The following is a 19,896-nucleotide window of genomic DNA, read 5'->3' on the forward strand; positions in this document are numbered from 1 at the left end:
GAGCAGTGCTGACAATGAACAATCCTAATAGCTGTTACTATTAATGACATTCGTTCCTGTTGAAAAGATTAACCAATAAATCAATTGAAAGGAGAGTAATCAGTAATTATTATCAATCAATCAATTTTTTCAATCAAAATGCCAAATATTGTCTAGTGTGACCGTTTTTTTGTCAAACAGAACAACTGTTTCCTGACATTTTGAAGACTAAAAAATGTATCAATTAATTGTGAAAAGAATCAAAGGAATTGAATTAAAAATGTGGAAAAACATCTTGAAGCAGGCACATTAATCTGCTCGCTGATATCAATTTAATATGTGATGCTCTTGGTTTGTTTAAAATAAAGAACCAAACAAGCAACATGGTCAATTACTGTGAGTGCTTTTTACTGAAGGATAATCAGCTCTGTCCTCATGCAGCTACAAGAAATATATTTTCTTAGGTTATACAAGGGAAGAACGACCTGCTATTGCAAATCACCACGCACAACAACAAATCACAAAACACAACGGAAAATAGGACAACACAACAACAATTGGAGATTTGTGGTTTTCATATTTGCATTAGTGTTTTCTTCTTTACTTCCGTGAATGTATCATTGTTTCTTTACACACATATCAAATGGATTATAAGAATCTGAACATGATGATCATTGGATCAAACTGGGTTGTCATGCTTTTGAATCCCCTCAAAGGTCTTAAATCATTCAAAAACCAAAACTATATAGGCTTTGCAGTTGGCCTGTGCATTTCATACAATATTAATCTGGTAGCAATCATGCTCCAGTGTTACATCAGCGCTATATTTTATCTCCAAAAGCAAACATGGGCAACTCAACCAGATTAACTTGAGGGCAGTTTGGTTTGCAGAGAACGTTGATGCAATGCAGTGCTCGCTCTCCCCTCTCTCACTCACCTTCTGCTGCTGTGTTTTAAAAGAGCCACATTAGGAAGTTGTGAGGCAGCAGCGACTGCCGCTCCGGCTCAAACACCAGTTCATTTCATGGACATTACAAGAGACTCAGCTCCTCTCTTTGAACTGGGATTAGTAACAGGGAAGAACAAAACCGTGCTCTTATCTGCCTCTGATTCAGGTTTGGAGCTGCAGGGGGGCGGAGGAGGAGAGCTCAGCTATGTGACTTTACAGCAGTTGGATAAGTCGCTTCACTTTTCCAGACAGACAAATGAAAAAGGGAGTAGAGGTATGATTGTGATAGGCATGACAGGTAAACATAAACTGCAGTGTTGTGTACGCACTCACTTCAAATAATGACTTTTTCCCCCCCTAACAAAATTCAGAATTGCATCAAAGAGCCTCAAATTAGACATTTCTTCCCAAAAGGCTCGGTTGTGTTGTGCTCGGAGCTTGCGAAGATGCTTCAAACCCCCCCCCACCACCACCCATCCCTCTCCCCGGCATCAAAGCGAGGCGCACGCTGTTTGAAATTCATTGAAAGCATTAGATTAATAATGCAGAAAGAGAACCTCGGAAAGAGGACACATAGCACGATGCCTTCTCGACTCATAAGCTATTAAAGCATGGAAACCCTTCTGACACGACCAAATCGGAAACCTTTGAACAAGCGGGGGGAATAGCTGCAAAAAGGTTCCGGTGAAAGTGGCCAGAGCTAAATCCCCCATGGAGGCAGATACACTGAACAAAAATGAAACCATTTCCTTCTTCTGTTTTGTTACTGTGCCTACTCCCCAGTGTGTTTGGACAAAAAACTTCTGAAAGGCTCGATTGATTCAAGATGAAATAGTAAAATAAATGTAATGTAGCACATTCTTTTTTACAGATATTACAAAATGCTCTGCAAAATACTACCAGATCATGTCAATCTGTGATGACAAGAACAGCACGAAAAAATTCACTATAATCAAACAGTATAGCAGCTTGTTACGTGCTCTGGAGGCAACGTAAAAATAAAACTCATTGAAGCAATCCTATCTCCTCATACTCAAATGATTAAAGCAATAGTTCTAAATTTTAGGAAATACCCTTGTTGCACTCTGCGTCCTCCGCAGAGTGCAGCCCCTGAATTGGGGAACAGCTAGCAGTGGGAAACGATTATCTTGAGACTGTTCATTAAAAGAGTCTACCTGTCAGCACTGCTAATGGATAAATCACTTTGAAAGAAAAAACGGATACATTCTCATATACACAGGGACATTGCATCTATTTACATTTACATCCTTACGGCTAATGTCTGCACAGCTATCCCGGTGGACCAGATTAGTCAGTGGTGTGTAAATAACCTGAGGTCAAAAATTAGCTTTGTTCTCTGCGTTAACAAAGACATAGGTAAACAAATTCTAAGTGTATTTGCTTGACTCTAAGACCAAAGGAATTTACTACACCCACCTGGGAAATACAGCTATAGTAAGAAATAATCCTGTACAGTTCACTCCTGGAATCAACAAATAAAAACAACAAAAATTGATAAAATAGCCTTTGGACATAGCGAGGCTAGCTGTTTCCCCAATATTTGCATAAGCTTAGCTAATTGCCTACCCAGATATTAGAATGGTATCAATCGTCTCATCTCAGACTTGGCAAGTATGGTGAATTTCCCAAATGTCCCCCAAAAAAATTCAAGTTGAAATGCATTTGAAGTCTGGATATTCAGCTTTTACTCGCTGCCATCTGGTTCTGGAAACTTGTAGTCTAACTATGTTGCAGTACGTGCCCCCCCCCCCCTTCTTCCTCTACCCCAGTCTGGTCATTTATCTTCCCAATGCCAATATGAGTATAAGTGCAGCTTAACTGCTGGGAGAGGTATTGATCCTTCTCTCCCTCCTCTCTTCAGCCGCCTCTTCTTTCCACTACAGACAAAAGTCCCATCATCACAGCTCCCAGCCAGATGAAATACAGTTTGACACCGTTGTTGCCAGCAGCCAAAGAACCATGCAAGCTGATGATTCCTGCAATATTTCATATGGAGAGACTTTTTGTGTCATTCACACTCAACACCCTGTTCAAACTGACACAGCTTGAGACTCGAGCCTCCATTTATCCAACAGTGTGGCACATCAGTGTTTACTCACTATCCAGTTTTTTCTGGAAGTTTCCAGAAAAGGAGCATTTCCTCTAGAGTGCCTTCTTTTGAAATGTATGCACATACCAAAATGTTTCTTCTGAAGCAATGAGTTTTGAGATTTTGCACTCCCTGAATCCCACCTGCTCCTTGGTTGCGGCTGAGGAGATAATGTGCCACCAAGGGCGGTTCCACACACAGGTGCAGGGACATCAGTTATACCAGGGAGGGCCGAACTGAATTAATTAGTATTGGCGGATGCAGAGAAACTGCAAACAAGAGGATTACTTGATTCATAGCTGCATTAGAAGTGAACACTGTCTGGTCTGCAACAAATCTCCATCTTATTAAGTCATTTATTTATGTAAGAGTGTCCTAAAATATTGTTTTGCTGATGCAACAACAGATGCCCAAGGGAATCAGTTTGTTTGAGAAAATTAGTGTCAGTATCTTTAAATTAGAAAATCAATTGAGACACTTGACACGTTACCTACATCAAGCACAAATAAACTGGAACTGTTGGAATAATGTGACAATTATTTGATTAAAGTAGTAGATCAACATTTTAGGAAATACTCCTACCAGAATTTTTGGTATCTTTGGTTTGAGCCAGGCTAGCTGTTTCCACCGGGTTCCAGTCTTTATGCTAAGCTAAGCTAACAGGTACTGGCTGTACCTTGTCTATATTTAATTAACACATACATGTATGGTATCAATCTTCTCGTCTGATTCTGTGCCCGAAAGAGAAAAAGCATATATCCTAAAATGTTTTACTTTGTTAATTGAAAGAAATCAAGTCTTTATGTCTTTAATTTTAAGTCTTTCAACTACCATTTTATTTAGAAAGTGCCATAAATTCCCTTAAATTCAATACAGCCTACAGACTACATTACACACAGTCATAGATATCACTCTTCTAAATATGAATTCATCAAGATCTTTCTATTATTTCTTTAGGAATTTACAAAAAGAAAAAACTTCCAATGTTTAAGTAAGTGAAAAACAGATTCCTGCCCTGATCCGCCTCAAATGAAATAGGTTTTTCCCTGACAGATGCCTCATCATTCCACCAAGCGAGCAGTGTTTGTGTAATTCTGCAAACAAACAAACAAACACAGATGAAAACACAACCTCCTTGGTGGAAATTACCTGATGCAAATGAGTTTTCTATCGATGGATGGTGACTGCAAAGACATACCATGCTCAATATTAATTAAAGAAATGTGATTATTAGTATTAGTGATAAATAATATAAGCTTATGATGTAATTGTTCGCCAGCTCCTTCCTTCCCTAGATCCATCCTTGCTATCCTTCCTTTGGCTCCTTCATCATGTCCTGTGATATCCCTCCTCTCTCCTGCTCTGCTGCATATTAAAAGCAGGACTATTGTATGCTTCTAAGAATAGCTTTTCCTAATCTGATCATTGTGATGGAGTGTCACTCCTGTACTCCTCTGTCGTGCAATATCCGCTTTACCCTTTTCACGCCTCTAATGCTGTCGACACCTGCCTGAACCCTGCAGACGTCTCACCGCAAATAGGGGGATTTTATCTCAGCGTGCTTAATGGCAACTTTAAAATGAATCACCAAGGATGTAAAAATTTAGATGAGTAAGTTATTTTCAAAAGGTCTTAAAGTCATTGACATCATACGTATATTTAGCGTTCACGTTGTTAGTCAGCCAGTGGAAATCTCATTATGACGTGAAACTCTCCCCCCGTGTCTATTTCGAGCTGCACACTGATAAAATCACATGTCAGAAGAAAGAGGGAATACATACATTAATACAAGCGCTCTATGCCTCATTTCTCTGGAGATTGGTTTCAATTTGAAGTTTAATAAAAGATAAATGTGTGCGTTTGTTGCAAAGCTTGGCAAATAAATGGATTTAGGATCATGATAGCTGACATTTAGATAAATGTTACGGCATTAATAAGTAAGCGTATAATGATAATGTTATATCAGCTAAGTGCAGCTTTTTATCATTATGCAACATCGGATCAGAAAAGTCATTCGTTGAGCAGGAGAGTGTCGAGTACCTGGTGAGACTGTGTTCTTCAGTGGAGGAGAAGCTGGGTACTTTGGCACAGTAGGTGGTTTTCTCATTTACATGCATCAATCTGCCCATTTTTACACCTCTGTGTCTTGTGATGTGGAGTGAGACCGTGGCCATATGGCCAAGGAGAACTAACACCGCATAATAAGTATGAAATCTCAGAACTGGGAAGCCGAGTCTTCTGCTATTTTAAGCTTAAACTCGTCTTAATTGAAAAATATTCAAATATTATACGAGTATCTGATATACATGTATATTTTATAGTAGTATATATTGATACCAAAGCATTTTTTATGAATATTGCCATACATCAAGATGTTTAAAAGGACTTTAGATGGATTTTACCCATCCTTTAAGTCTGATTTCACTGTGTTACTGCCTTAATATTTTATTTAATAATAAAGACATTGTTTATTGCTCTTTTTCTTTAATCTTATTTTGAAAAGCTTCATGTTACTTATTTTTAAATGTCCATTTTAATCTGACGTTCTGAAAAACGCAAAACAAAAGCATTTTTATGAAAATATCTTACATAACTCTTGATTTTGAAAAATAAGCACAATAAAACCCAAAGTCAATGAGTCAGTCATTTGCTTTGCTTCATGTTAGTTTTTTTCTGACCTCTTTTCATGTCACGGTGCCATGTCAGAGTCAGAAGCGACACCTCGGGTGCCCTGTCACTCCTGGTCATACTGTATATTGTCTTCAACCTTTTCCACTGTCACAGGACTCCCAGCCTGCAGGGTCCCCCTCAGAACACAGAAACAGAGATCACGCCATGTTGAAGACCCCTTGTTATGCAATCTTTCCTTCTTTACACTGACCCAAACAAGCTGGCAGCAAGTCACTGTCCCTGTGTGTGACCTTCGATGGAATGGCGTTGCTTCAGACTCTTGAGGAGTTTTTGATTCGGTTAACTTAACTGCCAACATCTGTGTTCATACTTGTTATAGCCTAAAGAACAGGTTGTGTAAAATGGGCTTTAAGACTCCAGAGTGGAGCTTTCAGTAGAACATGCCAGTTAAATCATGAGGAAAGAGCTTATAAATAGCATCACATATGTAAGTTATTGGGAAACGATGGCAGGATTGTGTGAAATTGTTGTGCTCAAGTGTGGTGGATTTCCTTTTGAGAAGAATGTAATAGGGGAAAAAAATCTAAATTTTTCTGTTGTGCTGTTTTTGCATTGCAGAGACAAGGATCTGGAGCAACTGCTGGCAACAACAAGACGTCTGGAGAACAGGGTAAAAGTCATGCTTCATTTCATCTGTTTCGTCCGTATGAGAAAGCTTTCAGAATATGTGCACAAATTTAGACACAATCCACACAGAGTACGGACAGAGGGCTCCGTCCGTTTTCGTTTCCGTATCTAACGTTGAGCATGAATGAGCCTTAAGTGGACCACACTTTACAGAACATTTATTTGAGATGAGCTTTAAAAGGCACATGGCACAAGATTGATGGTTACAGGATCTGAAGGCTCGCTGCCATCAGAGTCCACACACACACACACACACACACACACACACACACACACACACACACACACACACACACACACACACACAGAGTACCTGACCTCAGGGCTTTCTGTCAGATTCAATCATGATCTGACACTTAAGCATTTGAATGAGTTCACAACGATCTGTTGGTGTATCTAACACACAGTGTATATGAGACACTGGAGTCACGATTGGATCAGAAGCTTCAAGAGCAAGAGCTCAACCATGGATTCAGATTGTTTGTCAGTAATTATTCACAAAAAAACTAAAATACAAAGTGCTGCAGGAATGTTTAGCACACGTTCAGACTTATAGCAAATCACAATCCCTAATACTGACTAGTGTGTTAGAGGTTTTAAGCAGTGTTCTCATGAATCACTTGATCTTTAATGTCCTGACTCAGCCAGGTAAACTAACTTCAGGAGACAGAATTGAGATGATCCTCAGCTTCTGTGTCTGCCTCCCTGAACAGAGATAGACGGCCCATATCGGCTCAGTCCTGAGGGAAATAAAGATCAGCTCAACTACAGACTGCATTACAAATCATGTTTATTGTTGAGCTTTCTGTCACTAAACCTATCACAGGGAGGCGCATAAAAACTTCCAATGAGAAAACTTATATCTTCCCTGCTTTCACCCCCATCTGAAGGAGTGGTGTGGTGTAGATTGAGTTTAATGTTGTGCAGACTCTTCTGTGATGAAAATATTTTTGCATAAATGTATTTCATTTCCTAAAGATTTTATAATCAACTGAAAGACTGGAACCGTGGGGATGAGCTTGCTTTTTGTATTCAACTGTGGCTCAGATTCAAGGTTACAGTCTAGAGTTAGTGATGTATATATAACAGCTGTCAAATACAAGTTTGTAATGCAACCTTTAACATGGAGATGAAATCATGCGTTTTGCCCTTTGAGCCTGTGGAGAGGGACCAGCGGACCTCAGGGGATCAGTGTTAGGGCAGCACTTTGAAAATTGACCGACCTTTGAAGGCCACCAAGGTCAAAAAAGCTATTTAAAATATTCAGATTTTATTCTATCCTCCAATTTCACCTATAAGAAGCCGATCTCAAATAGTAACAAGTTACTTGGCTGCAGTCTGAGGTACAGATGAGTCTAAATCAGCAAATAAAACCAAATAGTAAAACTCAAATAGGAAGATCTCGTTTTATTGACCAATGAGGTTCTGATCTTTCAACAAATCCCACCCCACCCTGTCTCTGCAGACACACCAATCACTTTCGCAACTCTCACTGACATACAGATAAGCGGATGTGCACAATTTTCCATGACTTCACATTGTTTGTCACAAGTGTATAAATGTGTTTTGTACCATATTTACTGCAGCAGCTGTCGCAAAGAATGCGAGAGGAGGAGTTTTCTTGGAGTTGTCATTTGTACCATATAGGATTTGTGCGGCTGTAATGAAACATTTGAGAAGGTGTAACTTGTGTTGAATTTGTGAGATTTGTGGAAAGTAACTTCTTTTGTGGGATAGAAAAAAATCTTTTTATGACTTCGAATTTAATGATACACAAGTGAAACATTTTATTTAAACAGATATAAATTCTCTGTCCCAGCTGCTCAGTTGTTTTCACCAATACCTTCGTAGCCAGTAACCTGCTTCGAAAAGAAGCTAGAAAAAAACTGCAGCATCATTTGTGCTTTAAAGGAGCTTTTAACCATCTCAGGTGACCCCTGACCTTATTTAAAAAAAGAAAGACAATTAATCGGGCTTTTAAACAGATTCACGGTTCAGCATCATCATTCACCAGCAGCAATTAATGGGATCCAGTTTACCTGGAGCAGCAGATGGAGATGAAGCACCGTGTTTCAGGAGACTCATTTCTCACCGCCTGTAGCACTCAGGTCCACCTCTCTGGTCACTTAATAGGGAGGAAATACACAGGCAGCAGCACGCACGCACGCACACACGCACACACACACACACACACACAACTCCTTTGTTGTCTGACCTTGACAATTAATGTGATACCTGGAAAAACTGCTTTCCGAGCATGTCTGAATTCTGTCCCTCAGTACACTGGGAGAGCGAGAGAGAGAGAGAGAGAGAGTGAGAGAGTGCGGTTTGAGTGGGCGAGGAGGGAGTAGCCCCGCTATTGACTCTCGCCCACTCGCTGCACCCTGGCACACAGCAGAGCAGTCTTTAGAAACAAACTCTCACGAGCTCAAGGGCGGCCATCGAGACTTTTATTCGTATTCATCGGAGCTCATTTTGAACCAGGTACATGTGACAGGGACACACCCCAGTGATGCTGCAGCTGTTTACCTGATAACAGCAGAGACAGACAGGGAGGCTTTGGGGTGGAAGGGTTTATTGTAAAGATAAGGGCACAAGACTGAATGTTTATCAAGTGGATGCAATTGAATCAGACTTGTTCTGCTTTCCTGCATCCTGAAGACACAAAATACAAACTGTAGTGGAGACAGTCAGACAGACAAGCCCTGCTTTGCTTATTATGTTTCTTCTTTATCAATAAAAGAAATAGAAAAACAGATTCATCTTGTTTCCTTATCTGCCTTTGTTTTAATGCCACCTTAAAACTCTCTCTGTTGACCTGTTTTCTTTACAAAGTCATTATAATAGTACATTTTCACAAACTAATTAATTCAGTGCAACAACATAATTATGTCTCAATCACCACTGAGTTTACTTTTTTAACAGACATGTTTTCAATCACCAAATACCAGTACAATGTGTTACAAGTTCTTCATTAACTCATCACTTGGAAGCTTTTAATTTGAAAAATAGGACAGGAAGTGTTGAGTTCTATTGACCTGAAAAGAGAACAAGCATCTGAGTGAAATAATGAATTAATTAACTTGGAAACATTTCATCAGCCGACCTATGTATAACACAACTTTTTTTTTATTGAGTTAATGATGTGTAGCTGTATATCAAAGTGAATATATAATATTAGCTGAGTTCAGATATTCCTATGTTCCAAAGCTATTAAAGTATTTCCAGTATTCACCGTCACATCTCAGACCAAACAGCAAGACAGGCATGGTGTGAGGAATTTAATTAAAGCAGACCAACTAGCAACTAAAAGTCCAAACACCAACAAACAGAAACTAATTAAGAGGAAAAGTCCAGGACTGGTAACACTTTCCCTGACAGAGGAGGGTGATGAGCACAGAGACTTTAATAAAAGGAGGCAGAGATAATTCAATTCTGGAGAGAAGACCCATTACAACAGGAACATGAAAATCAGACAAAGACAGGAAGAGAAACAAGGAAAGTAAAAGAAACACCTTGGATCTGCACCAGCTTGCACACAGAAAGTGAATAGAAATCCTAGATTTGCCCCCTGATTTGGATCTGCACTAGAATTGAATGTATTCTTTCCTGACATGTACATACAACATCCTCCCACCAAGTTCTGTGGTAATCTGTTCTGTTGTTTTTGTGTAATCTTGCTTACAAGCCAACCAAGCACAGATGAAAACATGACCTCTTTGGCATAAAAATATACAAAACAGTCCAAACACAAGGAGATGACTGAATATCAAAAGGTTTCACAAAAAAGAATCAAAAGTCTTTTAAAAACAGTGACAGGGTGTTGATATGCCTGATTTTTTTCCATCAAGATCCCTTACTCCCTGAAAATATCAAAAATTTGCTAATGTTAAAGAAAAGGTTAAAAGATACATGGACCCGCCCCCTGATCCCGATCTGCATCCAAATTGAATGGGTTCCTCAATGACCTCTACATCCTTTCACTAGGTGTCGTAGTAATCTGTCCATTAGTTTTTGTGCTAACAAACAACAAACAAACACAGATGAAAACATAACCTCCTTGGCTTATCCTCAGTTGCAGTAGAAAATATCCCAAAATAGAAATAACCAAGGAAAGTACAAATACCTCAAAGCTGTACTTTGAGTACCTCAGTAAATGTACTTTCCACCCTTGGTTTAAAACCCTCACACACTCCTTTGCCCCTCAGAAGCCTTTTAGTCGTCTCCTGTAACATGTGTTGACATGGTTGGAGTCCAGATGTTGTGTATTGGGAACATATGAACCGTATGTTCACTGACCTCCTGAGTCCATCACAGACTGCCCCTGTCACTCCAACAGCTGGGGCATCGCAGGCTTACTACAGCTCTACGTCACACTGTACACACAGACCACGCTGCAGCAGGAGCAGCGGAGGATGAGACTTGTTAAGATGTGAAATAATCATCTGCTTATTCATGCAGCACGTTACAGATGAAACCTGCTCCACTTGCTTATGTAAATGTTCAGCGCTCAGAGCATTGTCAAAGAACAATGTGGAAACTGTGGCGCCGACAGCATCTCCCTCCCCCCCTCGTTTCAAACAGGCACAGGCGTAATTTCACCTTTCAGATGAAAGTCATCCTTTTATAATTAGCCTGCGACAGGTTCTCAAAGTGAGGATGGCCCATTTTCTGCACACGTTTTAATTAGATCTACTGTACTCAATTATAGCAGCAATGAATCTGTCTTTTTCCGTCAAATATTGTTAGTAATCGCACATCATATCTCTGTTTCAGAAACATTCAGGGCTGAAAGAAAGAGCTGAAACCAAACATTTTCTCTGCAGGTCTTTGAACATCCCACATTTTCTGCTTGTTTCTGAACGTACAACCACGTTCGAGTAGGTTACACAGACGCTTCCTCCCCAAAGCAAAGTAAATGTTGACACACACACACACACACACACACACACTCTGAAAAACTATAGCACACAGCACCAATCAATACAAAACTGGTCCTTCCTGTGGATTTGAATATTGATCGCCGGGGTTTCTCTCATGCTTTGCTGAACCTCAGGTGTTTAAAGGCCTCCGGGGCTGCTGATATTTTCCTGACTTTCACACAGTGACTTTCAACTGGAGGCAAACCCACACTGACAGGAAGTCAGACACACACACACTTGCAATACTTCAGAGGACATAACATTGACTAACATTGATTTCCTAGAGTCCAACTCTAACCTTAACCATATTTACCACTTGGCTAACCCTGACCCTTACTTTAAACTTAACCTAAACCCAACCTAAGACACATCTCTACCTTAAGATTTGATGATTTACATTATGGGGCACTTAATTTTGTCCCCATAATTTGAATGTGGAAACAGATTTAGGTGTCCACAACATGATAAGTACCTGGACCACACACACACACAGCTTACATTCAGTGCACACACTCATACAGTATGTCCTTTGGAACATACAGTACAAGATGCCAGATCCTTCAGCTTTACATGGTGGATGTCTTATACTTATACTTTAATGTAATGACAAGTGTTATGAAATCTGAGTCAAATCTGTCAGGAAAAATCTATGTCATAATAGTAATATTATTTTGAAAAATGTTCCTTGTTCAAGCACATTGTGAACCGAAAAAAAAACTAATTAAATTCAGAAATCTTAAATTGTCTAATTTATTGTTAGTGACTAGTTTAGTCAAAAAAAGACTACATACGGGACAGGAGGTTAGGGCCCCTTGACATTCTTTTTTAGCAATGTAAAAACAGCTTTTAGAAAAGAATGATGTGGAAAATGATATCAAAATATTGAACTAGGAAATGTTATAACAATAAGATAATATTTTTTTAAATAAACAAAAGCGTGGTGCATATTTTGGTTCTCAATAGCTTGATTCACAGCATCAGGTGTCTGTATAGGCTACATTGTAGACAATGAAATGTCCTAAGCACCAAGAGACGTCCATACACTGTGTAAAACTTCTTTAAATACTTAGTTTCTGTCTACTTTCCACAATCTGTCTCTCTTGTCTCAAGGTCTAACAGTCCTTCTTGTCCTGTCCTCTGCTTAAAAAAAAAATCCCTCAGCTCCTGTGGCTCAACTGGTTTTAAGCAGTGAAATCAATAAGACATCTCAGCTTTAACTGGGCTTCAGAGCAGCTTTTAAGACATTATGAAAGACGGCGATTCAAAGATGTCCTTATCATGTCACATAGGCCTATACCAACTAAAGCTGTGAACAGCAGGAGAGTCAGGGCTGAGGGAAATGAATATCTTCAGACGTAGAAGCATGTAACCTTCGCTTCCATCGACAACCACACACCAGCACAATAAATAAATCGCACCAGATTTTTCTTCTCTTTACTGGGAACTCACTCCACAACATGATCCAGAACAGCACTGAGGGAACATCTCCAAGTTATAACCTACGTGTCTGTGCTTTGAGCTGGATGAAAACTAGACGGATGCGCAAGTAATACATATTTTCAGGGTGTGGAGATTATTGTGAAAAATCAAAAGCGAGTTGGTGCTGCAGTGGTTGATTGAAACAAGAAAATTGTGGTGGAAAACTGAGGCATTCCTGAAAACAAGGCATTGTCGAGACCTTTTTTCATTAGTGCTGATGAAATCCACCTCCCTGCTGCATTCCCCCTCCAGACAGACGCAGATGTAGCCTAGCATGCAGCATTAGTTCAGGCAGAGCAGGGAAGTTGTCCTTGCATTAGCTGATTGGCATCATCTGTTCCATCTGTTCTATTTGTGTATTTGTATACTGGTGTCTGCATTTGATATACCGTGAATGCCAAAACACAAGATTTAATCTCCAGGAGAACAGAAACCATTAAATGAGTTTTAAAGTTGTGGAATAATGCAATGACCAAAAACGACAGTCCAACAAGGCAGATGAGCAGCAGGCAAGGATCAGAAAGTCCAAAGAAGGTAACAAAAACTATATTTAACAAAATAAAACACACACCAAAAATAGAATCATTTGTCTGTTATTGAGAACAAAGACAATCTGGCAAACAGGAAGTGAACCACAGGTGGTATAAATACAAGGACGTCAGATTGGATCATTGAAAACAGGTGAACAGAGAAACTGAACACTAGCAGGAAGTAGAGCTAACTGAAATGCATAAGGAGAACACTTAACAAATAAAACAGGAAATGAAGTTATGAAGAGACCACAGTGGTCTACGTGAGTCTCCATTATGCAAATGTTCATTAAATGCTCTGTCCCTGTCATATATACAGAGAAATTAAATATTTCATATATATTTTGGAGGGAAAAAAAAAGACTTGATGTCACGTTTCTGCAGGTAATGAATAAATATTGATTTGCAGATCACATCCTGCCTCGGCTGTCACTCTTCACTCTGACAATCTAAGTCACCATCTCGTCGTACAAAGATGATGAGCATGTGTGGTATCGACGCGGCAGAGGACTCAGCTCAGTTGCTAAAATGCTGCTGGGGTGAAAACAGCAGGCAGTAGAGCATCACAAAACTCAATATCAATTAATGCAGCATTCAGAACTGGGCTTGACGCAGCAGTTAGTTTTTCCTCCTCGAGCAGAGAGAGAGGTACTCAAGCTCAGTCCCAGGGGAACCCAGAGGATTAGCTGCACAGTCAATACATGAGTGACCTCTCTGCTTTAGGAAAGCCCCCCCCCCACCAACCACTACCACCATCCAGCCCCTCTCTCGCTGTCTGTCATGCTGCTTTCTCAGATCAATCCTTTGCAGGAGTGTTAAAAGGCTGAGAAATGGAATAGCACCCACACTGGGCCTTGTAGAGACACAATTAGCTCTTCTGAAAACAAAAAAAAAGGGTAAAACAATTAACTGATCAGTTTAATTTCAGTCACTTTTGTCTAAACTGATACTGCAATGAAACGTGTGTTAGCTACAGTTTATACGTTTTGTCATCGAGCCTTTGTGTACACTGCAGAAACAGTAGAGCAGAGGAACAGGATTCTTGGCTGTTACACTCGGTAACAGAAGCTGTCGCAGACATTAAAACCTGCTCAGGTAAATGTTACCTTGTCATGGCCTCAGACAGGTCCTGAGTGTCCCTGCTTCATTACTGCCCTGAGCTCTGCTGCTCTCCTCAGCAGCATGTCTCTGTGGTACCACACAGTTAAAACCAGGCGACGTTTTAATCAATACATCGAGTAAAATCACTAACACCATAACTGATGAGTCTGTTTTCTACCTTAATTGCTACTCTTTTCTTTTACATAGATAATCAATGCAAATGATCCGGGGACCATTTGTATATTTTACATTTTCATAGCAAAATATTTTACAGAAATAATGTACGAATAATGATGAAGATTTCAATGTTTCCATTAAATTCAACATGTAAACCTACTTGGCTGCAGCTCATATGTAGAAATAAATGGATGATAACAGCCTCTTCGATCTGCAAATAGATTTAGTAGAACCCTACTTTCTCATTATGTATGGGACGGATATACCATACATGTTTGGATTAGATTCAACTTTATTGTCATTGCACATAGTACATTTAAATGCATGCATGTGCCGATTCAATGACCTGATAACAGTCATGACTTCATTGACCAGGAGATAAAACCCCTCTTCTTTTCCTTATTGTCTGGTGGGATCAGCCTGAATCAGTTTTCACTGGGATTACACTCATTTACTCATGGTCAGTGTTGGCTGAGCTCCTTGGAGGATTAAGAGCAGCAGATCAATTCATGCTTTGGCTTCTGACCTGGTCAAAAGCTCAGGCTCCCCCTCCGGAGCTTTGCTCCATAATCAGAGCTGAGGTTTATCAGAAATGTTAGAGGACATTTTACTGTGTAACAACACGTTAACGTTTTCAAACTCACAAATGGAGAGATACTGGTTTATTGTGACGGTATTGATGTCAAGAAGGATTCTTTTTTTTTTCTTTCAAAGCAGTGATTAGTTTGTCTAATTTAAGAGAAATGTTATAAACCGCATATAGTCGCAGTTTAGCAGACCGGCAAATGTAGATTTTTATTGCTAGTGGCCAACCGTTGATTTTGCCAGTTAAAATGGAAACTGATTGTAGCAAGATAATTAAGCAGAGTAAACGTGAGGTTCCTCAGGAGCTACGTAATTCAGTCTCCAGTTGAATTTGAAACATTTCCAGTTAAGTGCTTCCCTTAAATTGTGAATTGGGACTTAATTATGCACTGGATGCTTTTGAAAGGATTAAAAAGCATTAGACCTACTACTGTGAGCGTCACTGCCCAGAAACGTGAGGTTTCTAAACTGAGATTGGGCAGGTTTAGCAAATGACAATTCACCTGACTTGGAAATATGTCTCTGACGACTCAAGGTACACTGCTGTGATTCACATGCATCTTTTCCTTTTGCTTCCAGATGCGTCCAAGACGGACGTCCCGGAGGACTTTGACATTGACATGGAAAACCCGGATACTGAGAAGGCCGCGGTCGCCATCCAGTCCCAGTTCAGGAAGTTCCAGAAGAAGAAACGCGTCGAGAAGTCCTAGTGAGCGCCACGTCGCTCTGCCACTGTGTGTGGAGAGGGCGGGTGGGAGTGACGGCACAGTGAAGATGGTGTGACATTTGCATGTAAACAAATTCATACCTGTTGGAACTCCAGGGGTCGTGATGGGGTCGGGGGGTAGAGAATGCAATAGCTTGTTAATCATATGATATGTCTGTGAACTTTTCAATTTCCTATTATAATAATTACTATTATTTATTATTTGACTGCTGTATCAATAAATAAGTAATAAAGGTATAGAGATCTGGATTCTGTCCTAACATGTGTTCCTTACATAATACAGTCTATAGCTGGTGTTTGTGTTAGAATATGTTTTTGTACTTCTCCCAGTCTCATAGTCCCAGTCTGCACCTTCTCTCTGTTTTGCTACATTTCCTAAAACTACCTGTACCTGTGTGACCTGATGGAGCAAACGCTGATGATAGATAGAGGGTTGTTTTTAGAAAACTTGGAGCTTTCCATCATGAACAGAGCATTTCACCCAGAGGCATTTTTTCTTACCCGCATGGTAATATCAAGCTGTGAATCAATATACGTTGAATAAATAAGACTCAGTGTGAAACCTGTGTGCGGTGCATGTAATAGCAAATATTTGACAATACCTCGAGCTACATGTCCAATGTGGCTGCGGAATATCTGCAGCGTGTCTGAAGGGACAGCTGTACCCGCATCTAACAACCTGTACACCTGCATATTCATACACTATAAAAATTCCTTCACTACCCCTTACTCACTATATAGGGACGGACACTACTCAGCACATTTTCTCTGCATTGACATTGTTGTCTGTTGTCTGTCTTTATCCTCACCATGATTCAGATAATATATATATAAGAATAAGGAGTAGAGAGAGAGAGAGGCTGTTCGTGCTGCCCTCCTCCCGTCTCGCCGCCCCTTTTCTACCTGTCAACGCCACAAGTGCATTGCATGATGGGATAAATTGCCTTGTTAGAGACCATTGTCTGATAAACAGTTTCTATTCAGATAGAAAATATCATCCAATGAGCTGCCACAGTAACCACTCTTTTAAACTTGGGGTGAGCAGACAAACATCTCTGAATACACCACATATTCAACGTTAAACACATTTTTCACCAAAATGGTTTCTGTCATTTTAGGTAGTTCTGATCACAATGAATTTGGTTTAAGAGCTCTTTTTCAATAGGTTTGCTTTTAATTAGTTATTTGATGCTATTAAAACAGGGTGAAACATCATGATTGACAGCTGAGACTGACTCGTGATTGGTCGAGCATGTGCCTTGGCTCCACCCTCCAATTGTTACTGAGCAGACTCTGGCTCCAGATGCACAAGATGGCAGCTTTTGTATCTGGGATATTTTAGCTTGGTTTCCTGATAGTGGGAAGAAGAGGAGACACGTCGTCCATCTATATATACAGCCTGTGGAATGCAATTTTATGTTGAACCTGTAGGATGATGGGCTACAACAGCAGAAGTCAACATCACGTTCCACTCAAAACATATATCTGAGGCAAAAATAACGATATGAACTGGTTCATCCATTTCCTTATTTCAAACGGAAAGACCTACAGAACCGACAACACGCTGACGTCAGACACACGCCCATCTACTAACCAATCAATGTCGAAGTATAGGTGAACGCAACCCATGTAAAGGTAGTAGATGACGACAGGACGTACACATTTCACAAAAGGTCTTTAGTTTTACTCCTTAAATTGCAATATGAAACCAAAACTACCAAATCTAACCAACTGACCACCCAGTCCACCGGGTGTGAATCCATTGGAAAACCTTTGCGATATGATAATACAGTAGACTGGCAGTTAAGTCAACGTGGAGCTGAGTCTCCGACATCTTGTGGGATCCAAGCATCGAGTGTGTTGCAGAGCAAACGGAGGCTGAACCCAGCGTTAGTGCGGTGCTCCTCATAGTGTGTGTATATTCTTATAACAAACTATAAATAGAAGGCTCTCAAGAATGAGCTGGGCTGAATCTATTCCCTCCTCAGCTTGATGACCTTCTCCACGTAGAGCCAGGCTAACTGACTGATTCCCACTGAGCTGTTCTTAGCTTCAGGCATTTCAGAACAACAACCCGACAGCACACACCTACATGAACACTGTATATTTTAGTCTAACAGGTTCATATGTCATCATTTCAAAAAGGCTGTCTTCGGTCTTTGTTTTGTTTTATGAAGCTTGAGTCTTAAAAAAAAAGAGGCTACATTAGTATAACTGCATCTTGTCTGTCGCTCCGTACTTTGACTTTCCTTCAGCTCTGTGTAAATGACTGTCGGTGAAGCAGCTGTCACCAACAAGCTTTCCTCCTTTTTACAGTCGATCACAGCAGCACAGAGCTTCCATCATTATCCAGTTTACTGCTCAGACACACTATGTGGTCCTGCTCATTAGTCTGCATGAGGAAACACGTGAGCACACACACCAGCTCAGGGAGAAATACTGTTTGCTTCAACCTGAAGGTCCAGTATTTCAAAGAAACCACGTCAGAGAATGACACATTTATGTCATTATTAGCATAATGCATTATTTGATTTTCTAGCAAGTTGGTGTCACCACCACTGGACAGCGAGCAGGCAGTACCAAACGGAGGAGCAACGTGTCACAATATATAAAACCTTGCATTATTTCTGAATTATTACTGAATACGGTTTTATCCATTTCCAAGCTACACCATCTCCAACCTCTGAGTAAGTTCAAATGACAATATGAAACAGTGTAACCACAACCTGGCTGTGAACAACAGCAAAAGGGGAAACTAGTTTAAACATGGATTCCTCCCCTCACAGTTTACTCCCCTGCTGACTGGCCAACTTCCTAACAATAACTACAACATATTTACCATGTTATATATATTACAACAGTTAGTTACACACGCTTGTAAAACTGTGACTGTGTATAAAAATGGACATAGACTTGGGGTCTATAAAATGAAGCCAATGCAATAATACATAACATTTTTTATGGTTCCATTTAGAGTAAAATAGATGATACAACCTGCTATGTGTTGGGGCGTGGATTCCCAGCTAGCACTGTTCAGTGGGTGCAGGTCTCAGGTGCAGGTGGGAGTGCAAGCTCACCCTTCGCTCCTCCAAATATGGTCACTACTCGTTTCAAAAAAACAAGATGGAGCTGGACAAAACACCGAACCCAGGACAGTATTAAAATGGCAGTTTACAAACCAGCAGGGGACATCATGGTGGGTTCCAACTTGGTAAAACTACAGTGCACACTGACATCCGTGCAAATGACTCCTATCTGCATGGAGACACTCTGCTGAAATCAAACATCTGTCTCAAAACAACTGATACTGCATTGACCTTAATGTTAAAAGTATTTTAAGAACATAAAATGCAGGAACAGGACCAAAGTGAGCACCTTACTCAGCCCACAGCTCATTTCTATTCTGAGCTGCGCATGTGGTAAAAGTGAACATTTAGATGTTTCCCATCCCACAACACAAACAAACTATTGGATGTACTATTTTGTACTATTGTACCATCATGTATATACCACAGTGAGTACATTTGTTAAAAATTTGTAAAGAATTAAACGCATCTAAGTACTTTTGGTGTCCAGTGGAGTCCTTCTACCGCCTCTGGTGAGCCCCCCCTTTTTCAACCAGCATCACAACATGGTAAAACATTCACTTATTATGTGATACACCATCATTCAGTCTTCATCTTCCACACAAGCATTCATGAAACCCAGAAGATGTCAGTGGCAATCTCTGGTTTCTCCTCTAGTGTCAACATAAGTTGAAATGTATTAAAAGCTGTTGGATGGATTTCCATGAATATTAAGTTCTGACATTTAAGTTCCCCACAAGATAAATTGAAATAACTTTATTTTTACTTTTACAATCAGGTCAAATTATTTGATTTGTCTTCGGTTTATGTACAAATACATAACTAACAACATTTCCATCTGCCTCACAGAGCCAGGTTGTATTTTATGACACCAAGGTTTTTGAAAGTGTCACATATACAGTCTAAAAATAATATTACAAATTTAATTGTACT

The 19,896-nt window shown here is 40.0% G+C and overlaps 1 protein-coding gene across 1 annotated transcript in view; it reads left to right on the forward strand.

Annotated features, from left to right (window-relative positions):
* Nucleotides 1–16,443, forward strand: part of pcp4b (Purkinje cell protein 4b) — a 33,798-nt gene extending 17,355 nt beyond the window's left edge. The window contains exons 2-3 of the mRNA XM_034604868.1: nucleotides 6,288–6,339; nucleotides 15,730–16,443. Of these exons, the coding sequence (XP_034460759.1) occupies nucleotides 6,288–6,339; nucleotides 15,730–15,860 (183 nt within the window). The 3' untranslated portion in view covers nucleotides 15,861–16,443. The remainder of the gene's footprint in view (nucleotides 1–6,287; nucleotides 6,340–15,729) is intronic.
* The last annotated feature ends 3,453 nt before the right edge of the window (nucleotides 16,444–19,896 follow it).

The sequence above is a fragment of the Hippoglossus hippoglossus genome, chromosome 13 (genome assembly GCF_009819705.1).
Source record: "Hippoglossus hippoglossus isolate fHipHip1 chromosome 13, fHipHip1.pri, whole genome shotgun sequence".
NCBI classification, from domain to species: Eukaryota; Metazoa; Chordata; class Actinopteri; order Pleuronectiformes; family Pleuronectidae; genus Hippoglossus; species Hippoglossus hippoglossus.